This window comes from Poecilia latipinna, unplaced genomic scaffold (assembly GCF_001443285.1).
Source record: "Poecilia latipinna isolate Pla-1442-1.1 unplaced genomic scaffold, P_latipinna-1.0 Scaffold827, whole genome shotgun sequence".
Classification (NCBI taxonomy): Eukaryota; Metazoa; Chordata; class Actinopteri; order Cyprinodontiformes; family Poeciliidae; genus Poecilia; species Poecilia latipinna.
In genome coordinates this window covers 232,380-258,452 of record NW_015113443.1, presented here as the reverse complement: position 1 = coordinate 258,452, position 26,073 = coordinate 232,380, and the positions used below count along the sequence as shown (strand labels likewise).

The window sequence follows — 26,073 nt, the reverse complement described above, 5'->3', positions numbered from 1 at the left end:
ATTTAACATCATGTGCTATCTGGGTTTTCAAATAATGATCCAAAACATGGCAAGTCAGCATAGGAGTGGTTCAGAAGCCACAAAACAAATTCATTCTCAGTTCTACAGAAGTCCCGTGTGTTGAGCTGAAAGAGGCGATTATAAGGAAAGACTCAGAACTAGAATGATCAACAGAAATTGAGGAGGTGCAATTTCACGGGGTGGAATAGTGAGACAGCCTAAGGAAGTCAGTCACTGGTGTGACATGTTGGCAGGCTGGCATCAGCTGAATTAAAGTTATTTATTGCTGCTCAATAGCATGTGAGTTTTTATACGTTTTAGTTAGCGCATAAATTACACAGTGGCGCCATTTTATTTAAGTTAAACATGCAAGTCTAAACAGTCGGAAGCGGAACTGATGTCATGTCATGTGAGCGCAGTCCGGACATATTTTAAACGCGCACTGTTTACCTTCCGCTGTAGCGGAAAGGCTGACTGATTAAAAAATGTATTCTCTCGGTTCAGAGAGTTTAATTAAACAAGCGAGGTAAGGACTCGGAAAATGTGGATTTTATTCAAAACCTTTTGCTCTTGTGCTACTTTGCTAACAAAGATAAAACCAGTTAGCTCGACTTAACTTCCTTGTTTGCGTACAGATTTTATTTTATTTTACGTTTTAATTATTAATGCTGGTAAAACTTGAAACGTATCGTTTATATTTTATGTAGCCATTAACTGAAAAACCGAGGCTGTCTCTTACAGCAGCAAGAAGTAGTCCGCTTCCTTATTTTCCCCCCGTGACATGTTGAAATGAAAACATGCTACTAAAATGGAAATTAGCATATTATTTACTAGATTTGTTTTGGAATGTAAAAAAGCGTTTTGACCTGAGTGACTTATCAGTGAAATGTGATCTGGTAAGCGAACACCCTGGGAATGTCATTGTAATGTCAGTTGTTTTGAATGTTTTACCATTTTTCCTGAAAATTTGAATAGTTATTTTTTTTAACACGGTGCAGATATTCCCCAAAAAGTGAAAGTTGGTATAAAGATTTAGATGCAAATTTAGTTTTGTTTCAAGTGTTGGTCCTCTTTAAACACAACACAACTAATCTTTTGAGATTTCGAACCATTTTTACCCTGAAAGAGTCTAAAATCAGTGAGTCTGTCAATTGCTTAAACAAACAACAAACAAACAGCAAGGTAAGGAGAACAAAGCAGGACACTTAAAAAGATTCCAGGAAACAAAGTGTAAAAAATGAATTAGCTAAAAGTAACATTTAAAAAAAAAAGTAACTTCATTACTTAGTCATAATAATGTTGAATATCCTTTGGAAAATGATCAGGTCCTGGACTGAAAATGATTAAAAGCCTACAGGAACATTGACATTTCTTGGGAAGTTTGGCAAAATGTCAAGAAACTAGACGTGATTCAAGACTTTTGTGCAGCAATGTGAGATGAAGCCTCGGGCGTTTTGGTTGTTTTCCAGGGAGATTCAGGAGGCTGAGCTGCAGAAGTTTTACAGCCGCCTCGTGAAGCTGCTTCAGCTCAAGGAGCTCGGTTATGAGACGCTGGACTCGCTGCACCGGCTGCACCTCATCCTGTCCGCTAATAAATACGCCCGAACGTAAGAGGCTCTCCTCGTGAGCTTGATACTTTTTTTTTTTTTTTTTTTTTTTACAAGTATTTGTCCTAATAATGTTGATAGGTCTGATTACACTGAGATCCAAAAACCCAAATATGTTATGATGCCGCTTTAGGTTGTGTTTAGGCTCTGTCTTAAAAATATAAAACATAAAACATTTATTTACCTACTGGCGGTTCTGGAGCCACGGGCTCCGGGCCCCTGGCCTGAACCACTGCAGATCCAAACCGTAAAAAAAATGTTTGCTTTGTCAAAAGAAAAGCATCCAGTTTAAAATTTGTATGTATAAATTAAAAGAAATTGGGGGAGGGGTGGGGTTGTTACTCCACCCTTTGCGTAAAGAACAGGCTTTCGGGTCACTCTCTCTTTTTAAACACTCAGCGTATTTAGCCAAGTTAAATAAATCACTTAATTTGGCAGCTGCTTCTGAGTAAAGGTTACTGAACAGACGCGTTTCTGTTTAGCATAAACATACAATTTAAAGGTTAATACTTTGTGTTGTAAATAACATTTTCAATTGTAAGAAGATTTTAATGTATTGGTAATCTTTCTTTGTACCAGTCCGGTAGTCCAAATCTGCATCAACACAGTAAATCAGTCCATGGGCCGCAAACGGCTGCTGGGCTTCACTTTGGACACCTTGTAGTTTGGGTGGATCTGTAGCTCTCTCCAGTTCATGCAGATGGAGGACACTGTGTGTCCTCTGCAGCCAGCAGGGCGTGTAGATCTCATCCCAGGCAGGTAGCTGACGGTATATGATGTTTGATGGAGTCTTTATGGTCCTCTGCAGGACCTTGTTGTCTACCGCCGGATCACACCAGGAAGTTTATCTTTCAACAAGTTTGTCTTTAGCTTTTGTGCCTTTTTGACAAGAGTCAGGAGGTATTCAGAGATGTGTGACTCTGAAGCTGGGAAGCCTTTTCTCCGGGGTGTCAAACTCATTTTCGCTTTGGGCCAAATCAAGACCATGGAGGCTCTTAAAGGGCTTAAAGGGATCTGGCCAGAATGTATTGATAAACCTGCTCACCAACTGTTAAAATATCATTGAATTCTTAAAATTAAATAATATAATTGAACATCTTTTTAGTCCTTCCAGGATTTTGTGATACCGTTTGTGATTTTTAATTTTTAATTTTTTATTTTTTTTGCAATAAAATCAAAGTGTTTGTGGTACTAATTTGGAAATATCTGCACTTATTTATGATGATAAATGTGACTTTTTAAGGCTGAAGCAGCTGTTTTTAGTACAAATAAGAAAGTTTTTGACAATTTTTGAGAAAAATCTGCCACAAACTCCCAATTATGTATTACCACAAAAAACCTGTGGGGATTTGTTGATTTTGTGTGAATTTTTAACATAATTCTCAAGAAACTGGAGGGACTGATTGATATAATTTGGCAGTAACTGCATTGATTTGATTGATAACATAATATTTAAGCACACTTCGTGTTTAGTCTAGAGGGCCGCATAAAAAGCTACAGTGGGGCGGATCTGGCCCACGGGCCTTGAGTTTGACACATGTGCTCTAGAGTTTACTATGAAACTCTTTGACTTCTTCTCTGATTAACACTTAACATATTTAGATTATTTTATATTTATCCTTACTGCTCTGCTATCTCTGTTATCAAAGGCTGCCCTCAGATCTCCAGCAGAGGCTGCTGTCGCTCCTCTCCTCACCCGCAGAGCAGTTCCAGGTGCTGAGCTCCGCTCTGCTCAGGGAGACACCGCCCTCTTCTGGTGAGGAGCTGAACAACATCCAGGAGAACATCAGTCAGCTGAACACGCATGCTGCCGGTCTGCTCGTCTCACAGGTTTGCAGGAAGATTAAAAAAGAAATATGCTCAGAATTTAATTTTATTTGTGAGCCATTCCAACTACTGCTGAAACGATTAATTGGATTAATCGCAATTATTTGATTACTAAAATAATCAATTAATCGTGAACTGAATTAATCAGACTGAAAAAAAAGGCCATTTGCTAAAAGAACAACACAATCAGAGCAGTAAATAATCCCAAACTGTACAACAAATTTAAACATTTTGCATTTAAGCTAAAAAAAAAAAAGAAAAACAACTTTAATATGTTTTACCCAGAACTCCTTGTGTGGTGAAATTTCAGCTTCACCTGGTTCAAATTATGTAAAAAATACAAAAATTACTTCTAAGCACCTTTTTCTATCCAATTAATCAGTTAATAAAAATAAATAAATAAATACATTAACAGGTCAGCCCTACACTGTATTATTGATTCAAGTGGAAAGGTTTGAGCTTTTCACATTTCGATGTAGAAGTAACTTTGTCACTGCCGATGCTACAAGTGATTCACAAAAAAAAAAAAAGCCATCATTGCATTTTAGGCCATAAAATGTTTATTTTCCTATTTAGAAAATGAATAAATTATTTACTTATTTGCATTAATGCATTTCGAATTTGCATAAGAAAAGCTTAACTTAAAAAAATCTCCAGAATGTGCCCATTTTTAATCCGATTAATCAATTAATCTTCATAGCTATTGATCAATTTATCGATAACTGAAATAATATCTAGCTGCAGCCTTAATTTCCGACTCGTTTTTCCGCTCTGCTTCGACTGGAACAGGCCAGATCCAGGACGGATTTGAACAATCTCTGCGCTCAGCTCGTTCACGGCCTGGAGGGCCGGCCGTCTGATGGGCCAACTCGCTCGCTCACATTCGCCCTGCCGGTGCTCAACAGCGTCCTCAGGCTCAGCCCAGAGAGCCTCACCGAAGGTAACCAGCGGACGAAAACAGGCTCCTCGGGACTCTGTGTTTTGTTTAACTTGTGACCCGTATCCTTCGTTTTTCTCCTCCAGAACACGTCACCATTCTGAGTAAAAAGTTCGTCGACTGGCTGCGCTATGCGAGCATCGTGCAGGGGGGCGGAGCCTCCTCGGGAGGGTTCTTCACAGGACCCAGGTCCCGCCAGGTGAGCGATCTGGACCCAAGATTTCCCCCCCCCCCCCGGAAAGTTTGAAAACTTTGTGTTTCAATCCGTGTTTTGTTTGTCTCAGCCTTTGCCCACAGCGGAGCTGGACGGCTCGGTGTCGGGCGACTTCTTCACCGTGCTCTGCGTGGGCCAGGGGTTCACGGAGGACCAGTGGATGAACGTCTATTCGTTTTCCATGCTGCGTCACTGGCTCCTCACCTACCACTCTGTTTCCAGCGGAAACAGCACAATGGACGCTGGTATGACCACAGCTTGTCATCTTACCGCCACAAACTTTACCGTATTTTAAATGGAAGTTAGGCTTTTATGACAGATCAGTAACCTTAACCCTAAACCAAAGTTCCTACACAGTCTTGAAAGTCTACAAAAGGATGAAACTGGATTTGATCATATTGGATTTCTGGATAAGTATGGGATAAAGATTCGAGTTTAGACTTATCCCATTAGCTAAACGATTAAATTCAGATTTATAATCTACTAAAGGACTTGTTATATTGATTAAGAGCTAATATGTGCTTTAAGATTGCCTCACAACTTTAGTTTTTGTCTACCAACCAATAAAAAGTTATGGCTCTTTTGCCTCTACACCTGTAAAACTGAACCCAAGGTCCTTTTTATCTTGAGAAACAACGATTTGGACAATCTGTATTTACACTAGAATAATCCAATCCAAAGTTTTCTAAATATTGTACATTTTTGGTGATGTCAGATAGCGATGTATGCCTTAAAATCAACATTGAGTTGTATTGTTATGGGTGGAAAGGACTCTATAGTAAAGCCCAAATAGGTGAATGTTTTGCGTCCATAATGTCCTTAAAAAAAAAAAAAAAACGAGGCCGAGACTGAAAATAAAAGCTGTTCTGCCAGAGTTTTGAGCCAGTCCATTTCCCAATTAGTCTATCACATAAAGTCTTATTACAATCTATTGATCTTTGTGCTTGGAAAGGGACAAAATGGGGAAAAGTTCAAAGACTAGAGATACTTTTACAAGGCACCGTATATGTTGGACTCTAAAGTTTGAAACGCTGAGCAGTAAAACATCAAAGAACAGACGTATGCTAACTAAATGGGACTTTGTTCTTTATAAAAGAGCCTCCTCCACCCATGAATCACAGAGGTGACTCAACCTTCACATCACTCACATGAAACAACCTGCCTTTTTTTTGTTGTTGTTTTCGTCATCTCCAGCAAGCAGGCTACAGCTCAGCCTCTCCCTCTCCCACTCCTTTTCCAATGGTAAGACACAAGGATTCCTGGATCTTCTGCGCATGCGTTCACATCTGAGAATCATTAACTCAACTAAACTCCCGAAACGTTTTCTCGAGGCAGCTCACCACATTTGAAATGCTGATTATGAATCCCAGCTGCACCTGACCCTAACAAACAATCCCTAACAAACACGCCACTAGCTTCTGATCTCTAACCTCCTCTTGTCTCTGCTGTCCATGTTGGACAAACTGCAGTGATTGCAGTTTCTTTCAGAGAATGATGTACTAATCATTTAATAGCCCTGGTGTCAAATATGTTACATGTCTAAGTGTTTTTCTTTGTGAGAAATGTAACTTTTTAGTTTTGTGCTAAATATTAGATGTAGCATTTAGGTTGTGGTGGTAATGCTTGTTTAAGTACTCCAGGCATCCTTAAAAATTCTTAAATTCGTGTATATAAAATAAAAATTGTAACATGTCTTATATGAATTAAAAATGTATGTTGGCGTTAAATACGTTTTACATTTAGTCGTGGCAAAACTATTTAATCTTACATATTATACGTACTTTTTTTCTTTTTTTTTTGCCTCGCCTTGCGGGATTTTCCGTCAGGCAATATTTTGAGTCGCCCGCAGATGTGATTCGAGGCGGTTCAGGCATAGACATAAAATATTATATTATATTATATTATATTATATTATGTCTATGGGTTCAGGTGTTACCGCTAAATAGCTAATTGCTAGCTAGCTTTTTCCGTCTGTCATGGAAATGTGCACATTTATTGTGGACGAGGTTCGTTTAGTACCAGTTTTACCAAAGTTTTACTTTGTTGAATTTTATTTCAACAAAGTGTTTACTTTGAAGGGAAATACAGCTGGGAAGCAGGAGAAAAGGATGAGCGCACGGATCCAAAGGAGAAAGGAGGTACAGATACTAAAGCGGGGAAAAAGATTTAAGGGAATGATAATTAATGTCTTCAACCAAAGTAAGAATGTGACAACATCTATTAATAATCTACAGGTCGTACTAATTTCTTCCTTGTAACTTTCCATTCTTTTTATTTTTGTATTTTGGCAATTTTCTTTTATATGTTCTGTCGTGATACAGGTCTTAAATTTAATTCATAATGCTATTTAAAAGTCTTAAATTTGAGTTGGTGAATCACTTTAGACATTTTCATGACGCTTGTTCTTGATTTTTTTTTTAAGCTTTTTTTTTTTTCTCCGTTTGTTTGGCTGTGGTGTATATATGACATAGAAGTAGCTAAATAAACCAAACTTTAGTGACATTTAGATCATCACCTATGATTGGTTGTTTTTATCGTAAAAGTTGACACAGAAAACGTGGTGTGGCTTATAAGTATGTTTTTATCCCTTAAATTTGATCCGATTTGGTCACATTTTAGCCACAAACTTCAACACAATTTTTTTTTTTTTACTCCATGTGACAGAACACAAAGTTGCTCATTACAGTAAGGAAAATTATACATATAATTTTTTTTTAATTTTTTCTATTATGCTCCAAAGTATTTTAACTTTCTGCTTTTCTTCATTTGTTTGTTTTCTGGGTCTCGATCCAAGTGGATCCGAAGCAGTCCAAATCAAGCTTCTTTTCTTTCCATGCAAGCTATGCAAGTCTAAGTACACACGGCCGGTACAGTGAAACTGCGAATGGCTCATTAAATCAGTTATCCCTGACCGTGCTTGTTGCAGATGATCGATCGGAAGTGGACGGATCAGTGGTTTCCATGGTTTCGGCGACGTCCTCCTCAAGCCGCCTTCTTCCCCCAAAAGAGCGTCTGAGAGAGAAAACGTTCCAGTACTGCCAGCGCCTGATCGAGCAGTGTGATCGCAGTGAGTGAGCTCCACCAGGAAATCCTCCTCTTTTAGTTCGAATCGTTTAGCATGTGAGGTTGAACTCTGGTGTGAGTTTCTCTCTTTCCGTCAGAGGCCCAGAAGAAGTTGGACACGGAACTGCAAAAAGCGGTGAGATTTTGAAGGTGTAAAAACATGAAAAGTTAAGGAGCCGGGCGGTAAATTCTACTTCATTAATTTTTTGAAGATTTAATTTTTGGAAAATCTGGATTTTCTATTTTTTTTTCTTCTTTCCACCAATGAACCCTTTGGGTTTCCATAGTTCAGAGTGAAGTCGGCTTGACTGTTATAGAAATATTCACAAGAACGCATCACGCCGCTGCCGTTTGTGTGCTGACTGGTTCCTCTCTGCTAGTGCATGGTGGAGGCCGTGTGCATCCTGGACTGCGTGTGTGTAGAGGATCCCTCCATGGTCTTCCGCACCTTCCCGTCCATAAAGGGTTTGTTCGGTCGGCTGAGCTCGGATTTGTCGTACGCCAGAGTTCTGCTGCCCATAGCGCAGTTCTACCTCAACCACGGTGAGCGCTGAAGCCTGACTGACATTTACTGCACATCACCCTTAACAGTGGGCAGAGCTGGTTAATACATAAACAAAAATAATAAAATCATTCACTGAACTTAAGTTGGTTTTTGTTAGTATTTATTACCACTTCTGCAAGACCTGTTTTATTTTTCTTCTTTTTACTGGGTTTTGGGCACCTGTCAACAGGTCATCCTTTCTTAAGCCTTTTACCAAACTCCTATGAATCACAATAGTCTGATGTTTAATTAGATGTTTGTTCAAGCTCCATTTCTATCTTAAAAGTCCTATTTTTACTCTCACAGAAGAGACATTTGATTTTCCATTTAATGTTGCGCTTTGATTTTGCTACCTTAGACAAGCTTCTTTGAAATCTTTAAAAATGCTTGAATTTATATTATGTGTTCAATGGAAAGTGCTTGAAAATGCTTCATATTCAAACTGCACAGTTTTGTAATAAAATGCAATCCAACATTTTCATTGAAAGCCTAAATTTGAACAATGTTGTTTAAGGTTGACGCCAGATATTTTCATACAATCTGATTAAAACACACACACACATTTAGTTCTCTCACTTTTTCAAGTTAAATCAGACAAAACTTTTCTTATTTTAGGTTAGTTAGAATGACCAAAATTATTTTTGACACTAAACATATTTCTTTTTTTTTTTACTTGCTAATTAAGCATTTAATCTGAGCAAGAAAATAATTTACTTCAACACAGTTTGTTTGGATTGTTTCCATGTGTTTCATATTTATTATTCGTAATTGCTCATTGACTTACTGATCTGTGTAATTGAACCAAAGGTTGTCCTTTATTTTATGCATTAGATGTTATTTAAGTTGGGGGATTTTTTTTTAAATTTGTGTTTCATTCTCAGACCAGTTGCGTTGGAGAAACATCTCAAAACATAAAATGTTATATTTTAGTGTACAGACTCTGCTCTGCATGCTGTCTTTTTGACAACTTTCTGCTTTTGATTCGAGAGCTGCATAGAACGCATACAACGCTGTTTATGTTAAATGCGGAGGAAAATCCACCAACAACTACGAATGTGTTTATCTGAAATTGAATAACGGTAGATGTGACCCTGAATGTGTGTGTGTGTGTGTGCGCAGGTGAAATGGCAGCCGTGGACTGCGAGTGTGTGTGGAAGTTGGTCTTTGGCCGCTTTCCCGCAGAGCTCTTCAACAACCCTTTCCTCGCCCACGAGCTGCTGCGCTTCCTCCGGCAGAACCTGGACAGCCTGCGGCTCCGAGCGCCTGAGTTCATACGATTCCTCCCGAACTTCCTGAAGGTGTCGATCCAAAACCCAGGCGTGCTGCGTGCCACTGCTTGGATCCCTGCTCACTTTCTGAACCCTCTGTGTGTGTAGTTTCTAGCATGGGATAGCTCAGCGGTTGTGGATGATTTTGTGGATCTGCTGCCCTCTCTGGTTACTGAAGGAACTGCGGTGGAGATGCTTCACACGCTGCTGGACCTGCCGTGCCTTTCTGCTACACTCATCTTGCAGTTCAGGTCTGTAGACGCACAAACGCGTTCAATGCTGGTTATTTACCCACGCCTCACTCGTTTCTCTGTGTGCGTGCTGCAGGTCCGTGTCTTTGCCCATCTCAGAGTCGAGCAGCCGAGGCCTGCTGTCGCTCGACGCATTTCGAAACCCCGCGTTCAGAGGACTTTTCCTCTTTCTGCTTCGAGTGGAGACGGGCTCAGGTAGTGACAAGACTCAAAATATGTTGGGAATTCCTTTTCCACACTTACATAATCCACACGCGTGACGGACGGGTATGAAATCTGAGCAAACGGTTAACAAGCTCATGATTAATGGTTTATTAGGTTAAAATTAGTTCCAATCTATTAACTTTCACTTAAACCTTCTTTCAGTGTTGTAGTTTGGCCGCCATCCAGGAGAGGGCGGCGCTGGTCGTCCCTAAGTGGAGCTAGTTGATGCAGAAATAAAGATGGCGGGCCCATACGGGAAAGAGAAAGGGTCCAAACAGAGTCCGGTGTGGGACATAAAACGCTCTTATTGCGGTTCTGTTTTGAAACACGAACGAGCTTAATGGCGCTCATTCAGCCGGGATGCATGACGGGGCAGCGTCGACTTCTCAATAAAAAATAACGGATGTGAAGAGGCCATAGCAGAGAGAGATTTAGCATATGGGGAACAAAACACCATCCTAATAAGCAAGGTTGATTTTTGAGTTAAAGTGCTTCATGAAACAAAATTTTAACTTTCTTTCAATAGCAACCAGACAATATCACATTAACAGAGAGATGTTCACACAGTAGTACTGTTTCACATGTTTTATTCTTTTCATCTTTTATATTTCTGCTCACAACTGGAGACGTTCACATTTTGTTGTTTCATAAATATGTCTAACTGTAATATGAGAAACCCACAATTTTCTGTTTATTCAGTCAGTATTTAATGGAACTGAAACAAAAATAATGTTAAAATTTAATTATACTTTTTTTTTAAAATCAGCATATTATGACAAATTTAGCCCTTTCTGTTATGAAAAGATGATTGACCCTTCTGATATAAGAGAAAACTCAGTTTTTTAAGAAAATTGTTTGTTGATCAGATTAACTCGATAATTGTCGCTGTTGTTTTCAAGACTTGTTTTTTTTTTAATAATAAAATTGTGTTTTTTCGGTGGAGTCGTACTGATTTTACTCCTCTGCTTAGGTCACACCATCGACCGGTTGAGCACGCTCCACGACCTGCTGGCCGAGGCGGCCGACTGGCCCAGAGTGGTGCGCTGCGCCCAGGTCGTCCCCGTGCTGCTGCACATTTATTTCAACACGGTTGTTACGGTAGGGACAGAGCGCATCCCGAGTTTAACGTTCGGAAAAGACAGACTAACATCGGTCGTCGTTGGCTTTCAGGTGGCTGAAGAGAAGCTGTTGGCTCACCTGATCCTGGTGATGCTGGAGAGGAGCGGCCTCCTCCTCGCCATCCCCACCTACAGCAGAGAGATACACAGGTACAGCAGGAGATGTCCTGTCTCCGTTTCCCCGCCTCCTTTTTCTCACCTCGGCCCTCGTTGCCCTCCTGCAGGGTGTTCAGCTGCCACCTGCTGAGGCTGTGCAAGCTCCACCCCTCTCTGGTTGTGGACCAGTCACACGAGCTGCTGGAGTTTGCTGGGACGACGGCGAACGTCTACAGCAAGGAAGAAGTCTACACTCATGTGGTAAAGAAACAAAAATCAGTTTTGGTTCTGATTAAAATTTTTTCCAATTATGTTTTTTTTTTTTTTTTTTTTTTTTTTTAAGGAAAAAAAATCACTAAATCTAGCCACAAAGTTGCTAAGTTGGCAACAGTGTAGAGGTAGACATTTATTTTATTGTTCATTTATTTTTAAAATGATCTTATGATGATAATTTGGATCTTGAGAAATTCAAAATAATGATGTTAATTTAATTTCCACAAGAGCATCAGTAAATGTCAGTAAATTTGAAAATGTGTTTAAACACGGCTACTATGTGCAGCTTTGCAGTATAAATCACACTTAGAATATTTTCTGAAGAATAACATTTGTTTGTGGCAATATTAAACCTTAAAGAAAAGTAGTAAATAGGTTTTTTTTATCATTTTTATCTGTATACGTACAGACGTGACTTGCTGGGCCGGTCTGTCACTCGATAGAAATAATAAAAAAACGCAATAGAAAACGCTGAGCTGTTTTTTTTTTTTCGTTCTTCATTTTGGTCGGCAGGTGTGGGTGCTGGGGGAGTACCTGTCGGTGTCGTCTGACTCCAGCTGCTCTGTGGCGCTCATCACTTCCTGTTTTGAAACTCTGGAGGCGGTGCTGTTTGAGATAACCTCGTCTACCCCGCCTCGTGGGACGGTGTGCCCCGCCCCTAAAGTCATCACCACGTTGATGAGCGCGCTGGCTAAACTGGCGTCGCGATCACATGACTTGATTCCAAGGTGAATGACTTTTTTTGTGTGTGTTTTATTAGAGTTCCTTTTAGAATAATGTAACGTGATTGATCATTTCTGTCTCTCGGTAGGGTGTCTCTTTTCTTCTCCAAGCTAAGAACCGCAGCCAGAAACGGCTCGGTTGCCTGGTGCGCCGACGAAGACGACCTCGTTGCCATAGTAACCCGTGGTGAGGAGTTGTGGTCTCTGCTGAAGGCCCCCGGTGTGGCTCAGAGCGTCCTAACGCCTCCCCCTCACGTCCTGACGCCACGCTGGCACAGAGACACGAACCTGGCCGTGCCGCTGCAGCTTCGAGTCCTCACCAGGCTCACACACTCGCAGTGACACACACACACACACACCTACACACACACACACTTCATTCTCCTGCACTCGCACTTAATATGAATTATCTGAACAACAAAACGCCTTCATTTTGAAATTAGATTTTTTTTTTGTAAATAAATGAGATGATTCATCTGAAATTTAATGATGTTGTAAATAACTAAAAAAAAAAAAAAATCTCACTGGTTTTTGAAGTGTCATATTTATTACAATGATTTTACTGAAATATAGCTTTTTTTACAAAAAAAAAAAAATACTTGATTAAAAAAACCACACACACAGTTCTTCACTTCCTGAGTCAGTGGTGTCTTAAAACAGTAACACACTTCAGTAGAAAAATCCTCTCACTTGTGGCTTTTACTGTCATCAATAAAAATCAACATTTGCATGGATAATCTGCATGCTCAACATGCTTAAATCGACACGGTCGTCCAGATTCAACTAGTTGGTTTGATTAAATTCTGCATAAATGACACATCTGTGAATTGAAAAGTGCTTGTGAGTTTAAGTGCATCGTATTAGCAAAATAACTGGCAATCACAGTCCAGAGTCTGAATGCAGCGGTGTAACTTTCTATTAAACTGACTACAAAAATTTTGATCAAATCATTTCAAAGATTTTTTTCCCACTTTTAGTGCAGATCAGGTGAAAAAGAAAAAATAACTACAAATCTAAAAGCTTCATAAACCTGGTTCCATAAATGAGCACAGCATTGATCTGATCATTTCTATATTCAAGGTCTGATGAAACTGAAAGGTCAGCTGTTCTAGTGAAAATAATCTCACTGTGCAAAGGTATCAATCAGGAGAAGGGTGGAGAAAAATTTCACAAAGAAAACAGACTAAAACTGGATGATTTTCCAATATGTGCGTGTGCATACTCATGCAACCAGATAATTCAGATGTTTTTGTTTTTCAGTCAACTACAACGTGTTAAATTTGCAAAAAAAAAAAGAATAATTTATCGTCTCATTTTATTTGCCAACACACTTTTTTAGATCCCCTGCAGTCCGTCTTGAATTTGCCTGTACAATTTAAAACCTTTCCTTTTGTCAGTTCTCTATGACGCATCTTTAACTATCCCAGATTGGAGTTATTTAACCTCGACATGTTACCATAGCAAATCGTGTAAAATTAATTAGCGACACCTTCACAAACAATAAAAATCAACAACAAAATTACAATCAGACGATATTCATCCTGAGAGCAGCTGTTGATCCACAGGAGCTTTAGGTCCGTCTCCATTGCTCCCCACGCTCTCGGTCCACCGGATGAGTGGACTTTTAACCAGAACTTCTTAGCCAAACACAGAGCATATCTTTAAAAGAATGCCTCCCTTAAACTCTCACCGTGTGACAAAGTCAGTTATTAAAAGTGGCTGGTAACTTTTGGAACCCCAAAGCAAACAGTTACTGTGAAAAAACCTTGAGATATCACCAATTTCTTTTCATTTTCACTGCCAACAGCTGATCAGTTTCATGTTGTTCATTACGTCAGCTAAGTCCAGCCTATAAATTATTCAGTAATTGTCGCTGCTTATTGTTGAATTAGTGTTGAGTGCAAACATACACAACCCAACTGAGCAAAGAACTCATTTTGAACTGGATCTTTGGGCACTTTGTTACCAGCAGCCTGTAACGAAAAGCAAAAACCAGATTCCTGTTTTAAAAAAAGGAAAATAATATTTTTGCTGAGATGTTGTGATTCCCAAGGAGAAAACGATGCATCTTGTAAGGGACCCGTCTCTGATACCGATTCTTCTTCTTTTGTCCTCCATATGACACAACATGCTACCAGGATCTGGTACTTGAACTAGACTTGCATGGAAAAGACAGCCAAAATCCTCCCCCAAAGAATTTTTCGAGTCCTTTAGAAACTCTTCACAACTCTGAATCTGGACCACTAAAACGACCATCTTGTAAATTATTGCTTCATGCTGACATAAAGTAGCTCCTATGCTAGCTTAGCATAGAAAAGACATTCTGGTTTTTCCCCTGACAGCCAATCAACATTCCACTGACAATGATCTTCATTTAGCTTCAGAGATAATTTATCTGCAGCCATTATGCACTGCAAAAGTACATTTACCCCTTAAACTTTACATTTTCTCATGTTACGATCATCAACGTTGACGTGGTTTAATGGGGTTTTATGTGATATGACTGTGAAGTAGAAAAAAAATTATGGTTCTCACATTTCTTTGTCAATGAAAGTCTGAAAAGTGCGGTGCGCTTGTGTTTTGAGGTGGAATGATGCATCTTGAGACTAAAATTTCTTCTTTCCAAAAGAACCTGACCTACGTCTGAACTTTAATTGAGCCGTTCATTCTCACGAACATGACTCGATTTAAGCTTTTGTTGCAGCTCCGAGTGTAAGCGTCAACCTAAATAAGTCTATTATTCTTCTTTTACTTCACAATTATGCACCACCTTTTTGTTGGGTTACTGTCTCATAAAATCACCATTAAACCCGTTGACATCTGTGGTTGTAGCATGACAAAATGTGAACAATTTCAACACTTGAGCCACCATAGACCTTAAATTATTCTACTGAAGATATTTCAATGCTAAACCTATATATGTTTAGCAACAACAGAAAATATTTTAGCAGTGATATAAGTTATTGCTTAAAAAAAAAAAAGTAGGCTTAAAGTGCTTAAAACTTTTGCAGTTTTCTATTTAGGCACACATGGATGAGGTTTACCAGTCCTTGAGCTGGAGAAACAAATGAAAACTTAATACAAATAATGCTCTTAGTCAGCTCTTTAACAGCAGAATCACAATAATATATTAGAATAAGCTCCCATTTATCATACTGTACTGGCTTTGATCAGGTGTTTCGTCCCTAAAACTGAGAGTTTAATCATCAGCACCAACCCAAGATGAAACTCTTCGGTCCGTTTAAGTGCGGCCTTCAGTAGCCGCCTTCGGGTTTCGAATCGGCAGCTTCCAGTGTTTATCCTCCAGTGAGATCGGCTGGAAAGCTGTCCGTCACCTCGACGTCTGCGGCTGTGGTCCCGCCAGGTACAGGTACCTCCAGATGGCGTAGTAATGAATGCCCGCTCCGACCGCAACGAAAAGATGCCATACGGCGTGGGCGAATGGGACAAGCCCATCGCTCTTGAAGAAGGCCACGCCCACCGCGTAGAAGACGCCTCCCAGAGCGAGTTCGCACACACCTGCGCGGTCCACCTGTGATGGAGCGGGACACATTTCACTGAAGAGCCTGGGGGCATGGCGAGGGTGTCACAGCGGTTAGCAGGAAAAAACTGAAAAGTTAAAGAAAATAGCACAGAAACTAAAACCTACCCAGATTTTTTTTTTATTCTCATCTTGAGGGATACTTGGTGAACTGGCCTCTGATTACTTAAAGAGTATCAAGTGCTAAGTTTTCCAAAACGTAATAAGCTATATTGAATGTTTCTGTTGCTTTCAAGTGTTTCAACCCGAAGGACACGGCTTCTGTTTATACCACAAATGTGAGGGCAAAACACTCCCAGTGATATCCGTTACACTCCTCGCTCGCATTTCGGTGACGTTTGAAATAAACCTAAAAGCCGCTTTGGCAAATTCTTTTAATCTTTTCTGAAAATAACATGATCAGACTTGAAGATTGAGCTGGTGAGCGCGGGGCCTCTAAACTCAAAGCTATGAGGTTTCAGAAGAGCAGATTCAACTTCCAGGCACTGAAAGCAAACATTAGGGGCTTCTAATGAGTCTAACCACAATGATTCAGAAGACAAGAAGGTTAATGACAAACATTTGCATATGTTGGCTTAGCATAGCAAGGAGATGATGTGTTCGGAGGAAACGCGCTGAAGCAAACAGGTCTCAGCTTGACTCTCTATAGGGGCCGTGCGGTTCAACCACAATGGAAGGAAGTGTCGAACGATCAGAGACGGGCTCAGCATGAAGCTGAAAACAGACAGTAGCCAGACTGTTGTTTCAGTGCTCACCATGGACAGAATGACCAACGCAGGAACAGCCCCCATTGTCACATATCCCAGCAGCTCTCCCAGTTTGTTCCTGCGGAACAAGAACGGGAGCGTCAAAAAGGCTGCAGAGTTTCACCTGAACACATGAGGGCCGGAGTTGGGTTTCAGTCAACACGTTCACGCAAAGCTTTAAGAAGAGAATCTTACCTCTCGTGGAAAAAAAAGACGTACGTGGACCCAACGCAAGCCATGACCCAGATCAGCCAGCGCATGTGGTACGTCCAGGGTCCCAGCTCCCTCAGCATCAACCTGAGGATGATTTTAATTCAACTCTGGTCACGTGACTCTAACTTGCACATTTTTCCCAGGACACACACCGATATTATAGACTCAGTTATTCAGTGACTGTACGGAGCCGTTGTCCTGTGGTGAAGCATGAGCATAAAGTCTTGCATCATCAGCATTGATGAGGGAGAATATGTTGTAATGAAACCAAAGACTCTCAAGACGAGACGCGACATTGAGTTCACAGGACAAGAGACCAAATTTTAGAGTTACTTTTAAGAAAACCTCAAAGATCCAAGTTATGCTGCAAAAAGGCCTCTAGCCAATCTGACATCTTTCTTTTTCTGACTTGTTGAATCTCTCCAGATCTTAGGACAGAGTTTCAACTGTCTGCAACATTTACCTTTGCAGACCCCGAGAGGTCCTGGCATTGGAGGTCATTGTGATGCTTTCTGTCTCTTCCAGCATCAGAACTTACAGTACATATTGACAGCGTTCTCCTGCCGTATGTGAAGTTTTAATATTGTGAAATCTTGTACGACAAGATCTCGTTAAACCCCTGGAGCTAAGGCAAGTATATTGATGTTCAACAGGAAAGGAGCCCGAGAATTGAGCCTTGAGGAACTCCAGACGTAATCTCTGTCCCCCCAAGTAAATCCTGAACCAATTTAGCACAGCACTGTTCCAATCTCTCAACCAATATGTAACGATCAACCTGTCAAATCAAGTAGTGTCAAGACATGAAGACATGCCATTTAAGACCTCAATGTGTCCCAGTGCCGTTTGTGGCCTAAACCCCAACTGGATCAGATGGCGTTTGATTTTTATCTTTACAGACAATCCAATCCAAAGACCCACCAGGGAGAATAGGAGGCAGCGATGAAGAAGTAGATGGCCATCCGGTCACACTTGTGGAAACGTTCCTCCACCTTCCTGCAAAAAGATATAGACGAAACATTTCAAATTCAGTACGATCTTATGAAATTATATCTAAAATGTTACGCTTCAAAACACATAAAACCACTGGGAAGTCATTGTTTTTGACAGATTTGAATATGTTCTCCATTTGTAAACAGTCTTCTACTCCAGTATTGTTCTCCCACTGTGACACTACAGACCCACGGCGACTTGAAAATCTAGAACTGCCGAGATGTGCAGATGTGCAAACACCCACCGGAGATGGCTGATCTTCCAGGCAGCCGTGTGGAAGAGCGTCGAGGTGAGGAAGAGGCCGGTCAGACCGCTCCCATAGAGCAAGGCGGCCACCCGGTGCCATTTGTCCACAGACAGGAAGTAAAGCACAGACCCGCCCACCATGCTGGGAAGAATCCAAATCTAAAAAAAAAAAAAGTCATAAATTATTGTTGGAATTAACTCAGACAGCTTCATTTATACTTTTTTGTTGTTAATTCTTTAACAGCAGGCTGAAAGAAATATTTTAGATTTTGGCTGGGAAGAATGCTGCGTTCCAGTTACCTGGGTAATGACCTCGACTTCACACCTGAGGTTTCAACATGGCTACGAGCCTAGACTTTGTTTCTAATAGCTTTTATGAACATCATTTTAAGCTTTTCTTTCCATAAGCAAACACAAATTTTAATTTGCCGAGTGTGTAGTTGCAGGCGCTACATGAAACATTGGTTGTTGACCCATTTTACATGCAGCTCTGGAAAAAATGAACAGCCCACTGCACTGAACCCCATTGAAAACTTCACCAAATATTGATTTCTGAACTCTTCCTGAGTTAAAACATCTGTATTGTTTTTTTCTAAATGAATATGAACTTGTTTTCTTTGCATTATTTGAGATCTGAAAGCACTGCATCTTTTTTTTGCTATTTTGACCATTTCTCATTTTCTCCAAATAAATACAAAATCTTTGGTTTGATGTTCGGAGACATGTCAGTAGAATAAAAAAAATTTAATTTACTCAAACATATACCTATAAAAAGGAAAATCAGAGAAACTGATCATTTTAAGTGGTCTCTTATTTATTTCCAGAGCTTTATGTGTCATGTAAAATAAACATATTTTCACCACATCTCTCTACTGTTGACGGGAGGATCGGACATATTGAAACACAAAGTTCTCCTTACGAGTCGTAACTGGGGGTAGTCAGAGTTGCTCCTCGTTTCCCAGTAGGGAAACCCACTTTTGATGGTGTTTAACTTGATTTTCAGACTGGGAACTCAGAATTTCCCAGTTCCAAGTACAACTGGAACAGAACGACTATCATCTCTAACAGTCTGGGGTCCAAGAAGGACCAAATGCATATAAATGATCAGTGGCAGGTGTGAACATGCTTAGTGGGTTTATACGTCACGGCTCAAGCCAAAATCTAAAAAAGCCTAAACACAACTGAGCATTATTTTCCCATTTTCTTCCAATTTCTGCATCCGTCTGTTTCGTTCCATCTGTGCTAGGATGCGAGGATTACAACAGATTAAATGAAACTCGCAGATTATCTCCTCTCGTCACAGCCAAAAAAGAAAGAACTGTCCTCTCTACTCTGCCTCCACATCCAGTCAACCACTTTCCCACCCACACATGGTGGTCATCTTACCGCGTGTGTGGCACAGTTGGCTGCGTGTTCGTACTCTGTGGGCTGGTATCTCTTGTTGGCCGGCACCCTGCAGTTCATGTACCTGACCGCAACAACAGCGGAGAGGGAGAAGAAACGTTAGTGGTGGATTTAGAGGCCAGACGGTTCAATTCGTGTCTTTACTGGTTCCGAAAACACAAAAGGAACTGGAGCAATGTGTTGGGCAAGTGATTATTCTTGGAGGATTTGCAATTTTCTAATCCACGTCACACTGTGTGTGACTTTTAGCTTTCAACGTCCCCACCGAGGCCTCCCACTAAGTCACATGATTTTAAATAATGTCCGATTCTCCAGCAATAAGTTGAGTTCTAAGGTGAGCAGGCAGCCGAGGCTTAAACAAAACATTGCCTTCCCCTCGTGTGTTTTTCTTCTGCTTCACCTCCTCCTAAGTGTTCTTTCTCGCTCAACCATGAAACCGAGCAGCAATAAGAGGTATGCGCGCATGATAATGAGCACACGGCCTACATGCGCAACCAAACAGCGCGGCCCGACAGGCGCGGACGCACCTACGGCTCCGCGCGCGCGGGACTGCGCTCACGTAACGTGGTGTTTGTCTGGGAGAGTGGAAAAAAAAAAAAAAACGTGGTTTCATAACATCTCCAGATGTGCTGTGAGCTGGGATGGAGGGATTTACTGCTGATTAAATAGGATACACAACGGAGGCGCTCTTATGCTAGCTCTCTGTAAACTGTACACATCCATGTTAAAATACCAGGCTTCTGTGATGGAGGAATTTTTTAATTTTTTTTTTTACATTTATCCTGATCAAATCACAAAAACATGTGGCTAGAGCAACAAGTGCTGATTATGTTTTAAGTATGAAATAAAACTTTACTCTCCATATTTTAGGGTGGAACAACTACATATATTTGCATTTATTTATTTATTTATTTATTGAGTTTTACATGATGACTGTATGCCTTTTTATGAACCAAACATGATTCTCTGGGGGGTAAAGGGCTAGTTAGTATATTTCCAGCAGGGGCCACAGTCCCCCTTTGCCACCCCTTTGGGGCCGCCACTGATTGGTGGGGAATATATAATAATCTGATGGAATAAAAATAATAATTTATGGGTCATAATTTCAAAAGATCCCAACACATCACCAAGAGAAACACAATGGCCACATAATGGTGGCACCATCATGCTCTGGGATTACATTTTTACCAATAGATAAAAGGTTGTTATCCAGGTGGATTAAGTTATGATTAGTTCCTGTTTGTTTTGACCAAAATCTTTGAGTGGGTTTAATTTCTTTTAATCCCCATGGTGAGCTCAAGAATGATTTCCTGAGATTGAAATTCTAGTTTTGAGAGTTGAATCAGAATTCAAAACAGAATTCTGATTCAACTCTCAAAACTAGAATTTCAATCACAATCTGACATCATCTTTGTTAATCACCTGTACTCCTATTTACTCAAATTCCCCCGTATGACGAATTATAGTTTTAATCATGACAAAAAAAACAAAACCAAAAAAAAAAAAAAACAGAAACAGAAGAAATCTTGATATTTACTGAGATCCGAGGAGGCAAAGCATCAATCGTAGCACATTTAGCCAAAACAATTAACATCGTTATCCTGTAGCTGGAAAGACTACAAAAATGCATCCAGCCTTTTTGGGTTTTTTTAATAAATCAAAAGTTACAAAGAATAACACATTGAACCTTGGATAATAAATCCTTTCCAATATGCTTTGACTGGGTTTCAAATGTGAAAGCTGCTAAGATCTGAAGCTTGTAAATAATTAGGCATCATCTGTCCTTCGACCCGCCCTCTCTCCTCCACAAACAGATCTGTTGACGTCTGTGAGCTTTTCTGTGATGGCTTTAGCTCGTGGATGTGGGCGTCAAGGTCCCAGAATGTACATGACAGATCTCCTTATCACATTTCCACCCTTATTTTTCTGTTTGTATGCAACACCACGTGACGCAAAGTGGCTTGTCCTGCTTTCTGTAGCTTCACTGGAAGAATCCCCTTCCTACTTACATGAGTAAAAATATAAAATTAAAAAAAAACCCAGCATGGCTCCAATGGTGACATGATGAAATAAACTCAAAGTTTTTATTGTCAAACTTCAGAGCAGAGAAGACAGAAACAATTAGTGAGATAACATCCGATGTTTGAGTAGCTGCCACTTCTTCCCTGTTTGTCCTCCATCTCTTGAGGCCGAGCCAAGAACACACAACAAGCGAGCAGCTATTTTCCTCAGCACTGTTGCTGTGTTTGTGGCTTCATGTGGCGCTCTCCTGTTCTCTAATCAGTTATGACAGAGCTCTGAGTGTGTGTGTGCCAGAGTGTGTAATCAACTGAAAAACGGGGCTGATTGCACAGGATGGACGGCAGCATTATCTGTCTTCTTTTCTGATCCTCTCTTTCCTCGTAACAAGACTCGCCTCCTCTTCTTCTTCTTCTTTTGTGCACAGATGGGCGTCACATGCCGGCTAAATGTTCCCACGTGTTTGCAGGAGCCCGGCTTTCACTTCGTGGAGACAGAGGGCCCGTTGCGCCACACAGCGCATGAATAGGATCAGCCGTACGTAATAATGTAAGGATCAGAGCCTCTGGATCACAGCGTGCGCTGCAAGAATCTGTGTGCGAGTAACTCCAAGGCTATTCCTTTCACTGCGAAGAACAAGTTAATCTCCTCTGGGAGTCCTGACTCCGGTTCTCACGATTATAGCCAAGCTTCCCCTTCAACGCAGCAAACGTCCCGGGGCAGGACTGGACTTGATAAACTGATGTCGTGGCGCTGAACTATGACCCACATCGTGGTGGGGGAGACTTACTGAGCAACAGAACCCTGACCCATGTATGTGTTTCAATGGGGAAGAAACATAAAAACAAAAGTAGCATGGGTTTCTTTAGTTTTCAGCGATCTTTAATCTGATATCCCAAAACCACCACCTGTGTTAAATCAGCAGGCCCGGATTTACAAGGATGTGTGGCCCTGGGCAGAGCAGTTTTGGTGCCCTGTCCACTGAGGAAAACTTATTTTACTAATGCAAATTACAGTACACTAATAGGTAGTCATCAACAGCTATGCCTTGATTCATGGGAGGTTTAATAGCCAATAACTCTACGTCATTCCCAAGAAATCGACTACAACTTCATTATTTCCAAATACTTGAATATTGTTTAAAAATCATTCAGTTCATAAAATATTAATGCGACTCATCTAATTTGTGCATATAGGTTTTATATAAAGTACAATGTTTGAAAAACACACATTCACTGAAAAAAAAAGCAAAGAAAAATCTTTGGGACACCACCCAAAAAATGGCGCCCTGGGCTACTGCCCCATGAGCTCTTCTTAAAATCTGGCCCAGCAGATCAGAGATAAAGTTGTGCAGAAGTTTAAAGTATTGTTTGGTTATACAACAATATCCAGATTTGACCTTCTAAGGAGAAACTTTCAGTAAATAGACAGAGTGTGACAAAACAAGTCACTAATCAGAGAAGAACACATGGGTGAGCTTTGTGTTGCACATCACCCTGAAAACAAGTGGTGGCAGCATTATGCTGTGTAAACGCTTTTCTTTGGGGATACAATCCTGAACGACAAAACAATGAGAGTGCAAAAATCTCAAGGTTTGCCCTTAAGACAGTGAAATGGTTTAGATGAAAATATGATCATGTGTTGGAATGAACTAGAATCCGTAGCGAAAACGTGAATATTGATCTATCAATTTGATTGGTCTACGAAGTATTGGCTTGGTTAATACACGCCACATTTTTCTGATTTGTATAAATGAAATGACTTAGTGTTAGCCTACTTGTTCTATCACATAAAGTCTGCTCCATGTTACAAAATGTGAAAAGTTTCAAGGAGAGTGAATACCTTTCAACGCCACTGTACCCCGATGGAGGAAACACGATGATCCCGGGAGAAAGACTGAAATTTAAACTGATTGCTCCCCCGCATACGCGCTCACTAATCTGTAACATCACTCTGATTGTCCTCGCGTCACAGCGCGTAGTAGATGGACAACATCTGTCCGCCGTGTGGGATTCTACTTTCATTCATAATGAGCTCAAACTTTCTGTTTTCACCATAATTACCTTCCAAATTTTGTCTTCTTGAAGTCCATCTCGAGCGCAGAAAAGCGCGTGCGTCGGTGCGCTCGCGCTCTCTTTACCAAACCAGTAGCGACCGTGGTCTCCTCCTCCTCCTCCTACGGACTCTCCATGCCGGATGTCCCACCGCCGTGCATTCGGAGACGAAAACAATAAAACGGCGCTCACTCATATGTCCAGCAGGGCAACTAGAGCTGGAGCGCTGAGACTTCCTCCCCACGGAGCGGCATCACGACACGAGCACGGAGGGAGCGAAGCGCCGCGAGGGGGGGGGGAAACACTGAGCGGAGTTTGGTTTCGACTCCCGGACTTGTTTGCAGGATGTTCCGCGGAACTGGGCTTGTAAGCCCTCCCCTCCCCTTTCCCCTCTCCTGGTGATAACGCATCAGCAGCGAACAGCTCCTCCTCGCTGCACATTAGCGACACACGAACAGTGAGGCTGGTGGAACTTAACGCAACACTTCCAGATGGGTTCTGTTAAACAAACACAGGCTTAAAGATACAATCCAGAGATGTAGCTTTTTTTCTCTCTCAGATGTACACTGATAATAAGAAGAGAGCTGGGTAATGAAACGGTTATTGCCACGATACAGTTTCACAAAATATAACTTTTTTTTTAAACCTAGTTTTGCTTTTCATGTTTGCGAGTCGATGACATCACACTAGGCACGAGATTTCAAACTTTATTGACAACATACAAGTCGACACATTAGAGAAGTTTGATGAAAAACAAAGGGAAAATGATGAACTCAAAAGAACTCGTCGGCTGTCTTATGCCTCACGTGGTTTCTCCAAAAGTTTGGTTTTTCTAAAGCGGAGACTTTATTTTGATTAAATAATAAACATTTTATAATAGAATTGTGAAAAAAAACTGATCGCAACTCAGTTACCCGCCAAACTAGCGGGACATTTTTGAAACATGTAGAGCAACTTACTCGCTATATCTTAAGCTTCTAACTTTATTTAAGAAGGTGTTCTTCTTGTTTGTTTGTTTTTTGTGATTTTTCTGAACTTTTAGGTTTCAAGTCTTAAATCTAGTGAGAAGATTCTGGGTTGAGAAGTCTGAAATATGTCCGGTCATTTTTCTTGGGGTTAAATCGCTGATTGTTCAAATGTTTTTTACTCTGATGACTAAAATAGCACAAACTACTAGCACATGTTGCTTGTTTTGTCTAAAATTCGAGTCAATAAAAAACATATTTTACAAATGTATAATTTTGCACTAATTGGAAACTGACTATTTTATTAATCTATGTTTAAGCTATTAAACTTGCGGATGTTTACTAAAGAAGTTTTCATCAGTGAATGGTCACTTTATTGTAACCATTCACAAGAATAATATGCATTTATTTTTCTTAGCCAGTTACAAACGCACAGGAAAATATTTCTAAAAATTTTTTAAAGGTAAAAAAAAAAAAAAACCACTTTCCTTTTTCAGCATTTTCCTTTTCAGCATTTTCCTTTTTCAGCATTTCAGCAAGGAAGACAATACTGGACTGTGGCTACAGTTGTTCAGTGGGAAAAGGGAAAGCGTCACCATTCATGCAACGCTGCAAGATTTGATTATTCAGATTATGTTGCCCTTTTATAGGCTGCACTGGGGCTTTGGTATAGACAAAACATAATATATCGATGTGTTTGGGCATCGTTTAGCTATAGAGCTGAACAATAAATATCATCTCCATGGCAGAGTTAGCACAAGACAACTCAGAAACCTGACTCTTGGCGTTTTCTGAAGTTTCTTGTTGAAATTCATAATGACAAGTTTCAACAAGTAAAAACTTTAGGAGAAACCATGAACAGATAACATAACCCTCAGCTTGGAGGCGGGTTGCATGCAGTTTGAATTTGATTTGCAGCCAAAGGCAACAGGAAGAAGAAAGAAGTTTAAGGAATACAAAAAGTACCTATTAAGAAACTTTCCATTTGTAAAAAAAAAAACAAAAAGAGAGTGAAGACATGTAGCTTCTGTTACAAGATTTTAATCGTTAACCAAATTGAACAAAACCAAACAAGTGTTTTGCCATAAACACAATGACAAGATAGAAATGTAAATAAAGATGAGAATCTCTCTGTAATAAAAGCACTTACTCAGAAAAACAAATGAGAATCTCTCTGATCAAAACTATCTCTTCACCACAAAACAACTGTAGACCGTAAACAGAAAGTAAAGTTCTAACATCTGCCCCACCTTCATCTAAATGAACTACTTTTGGTTTATTACTGTAAGATTTTGATAAAACTGTTGTCTTTCTTTGCCTTTTAAGAATAAAGAGCTGGTTTATAATCTTATTTATGAAGACTTTTGGTGGTAACCTATTTTTGTTGTCTCACGCATTTTCATTTATTTATCTTTTTGTGATCTGGCCGCTAAAGTCATAAAAAAGCCTTTTAAAAGGAAAATGTGTGGGCAGGTTTCAAAGGGTGTGTGTGTGTGAGTGAGGTGAAGACATGTAGCTTCTGTTACAAGATTTTAATCGTTAACCTGACTTAATTTCTTCAGTCAGGAGGAATCGGCCAAAATCCAGGCAAAGCACCATGTCTGTGGAAGAATAAGCAAAGTATCAAACAAAAATAAACCGTGAAACTCAAACAGCAATTTTTTTGAAAGCAACTGGATTTATAAATTAGCCTGAGAATACACTTTAAATTAAACATTTTCGCACATAACTTTTGATTTGAAACACGTCCCACCTTCATTGTATTGTAAAT

General features: G+C 40.2%; 2 protein-coding genes and 1 long non-coding RNA gene across 6 annotated transcripts; 2 read left to right on the top strand and 1 right to left on the bottom strand.

Annotated features, from left to right (window-relative positions):
- Positions 1 to 414: 414 nt before the first annotated feature.
- Positions 415 to 12,660, top strand: ap5z1 (adaptor related protein complex 5 subunit zeta 1). Of its 2 annotated transcripts, XM_015047462.1 has the most exons (18): positions 415 to 526; positions 1,470 to 1,607; positions 3,257 to 3,437; positions 4,224 to 4,374; positions 4,458 to 4,570; positions 4,656 to 4,830; positions 5,780 to 5,827; positions 7,512 to 7,652; positions 7,747 to 7,784; positions 8,029 to 8,191; positions 9,312 to 9,490; positions 9,569 to 9,711; positions 9,788 to 9,906; positions 10,886 to 11,013; positions 11,086 to 11,183; positions 11,258 to 11,390; positions 11,916 to 12,130; positions 12,214 to 12,660. In XM_015047462.1, the coding sequence occupies exons 1-18, from the start codon at positions 486 to 488 to the stop codon at positions 12,464 to 12,466; spliced, it is 2,457 nt and encodes an 818-aa protein (XP_014902948.1). In that variant the 5' UTR covers positions 415 to 485; the 3' UTR covers positions 12,467 to 12,660. The 2 variants fall into 2 exon arrangements, with proteins under 2 accessions (XP_014902948.1, XP_014902949.1); XM_015047463.1 differs by lacking the exon at positions 5,780 to 5,827.
- A 725-nt stretch (positions 12,661 to 13,385) lies between these two features.
- Positions 13,386 to 24,753, bottom strand: mmd2a (monocyte to macrophage differentiation-associated 2a). Of its 2 annotated transcripts, none has more exons than XM_015047465.1 (7): positions 23,347 to 24,753; positions 19,247 to 19,328; positions 17,859 to 18,019; positions 17,543 to 17,617; positions 16,607 to 16,708; positions 16,421 to 16,490; positions 13,386 to 15,656 (listed from the first exon to the last, which is right to left on the bottom strand). In XM_015047465.1, exons 1-7 carry the CDS (start codon positions 23,373 to 23,375, stop codon positions 15,456 to 15,458), a joined length of 720 nt encoding a protein of 239 aa, XP_014902951.1. In that variant the 5' UTR covers positions 23,376 to 24,753; the 3' UTR covers positions 13,386 to 15,455. The 2 variants fall into 2 exon arrangements, with proteins under 2 accessions (XP_014902951.1, XP_014902950.1); XM_015047464.1 differs by lacking the exon at positions 23,347 to 24,753 and adding an exon at positions 23,126 to 23,331.
- Positions 17,562 to 23,303, top strand: LOC106956549 (uncharacterized). Of its 2 annotated transcripts, XR_001426793.1 has the most exons (3): positions 17,562 to 17,652; positions 17,761 to 17,903; positions 21,711 to 23,303. It is a non-coding gene; the product is annotated as an uncharacterized LOC106956549 (long non-coding RNA). The 2 variants fall into 2 exon arrangements; XR_001426792.1 differs by having other exon boundaries at positions 17,628 to 17,903.
- Positions 24,754 to 26,073: the final 1,320 nt, after the last annotated feature.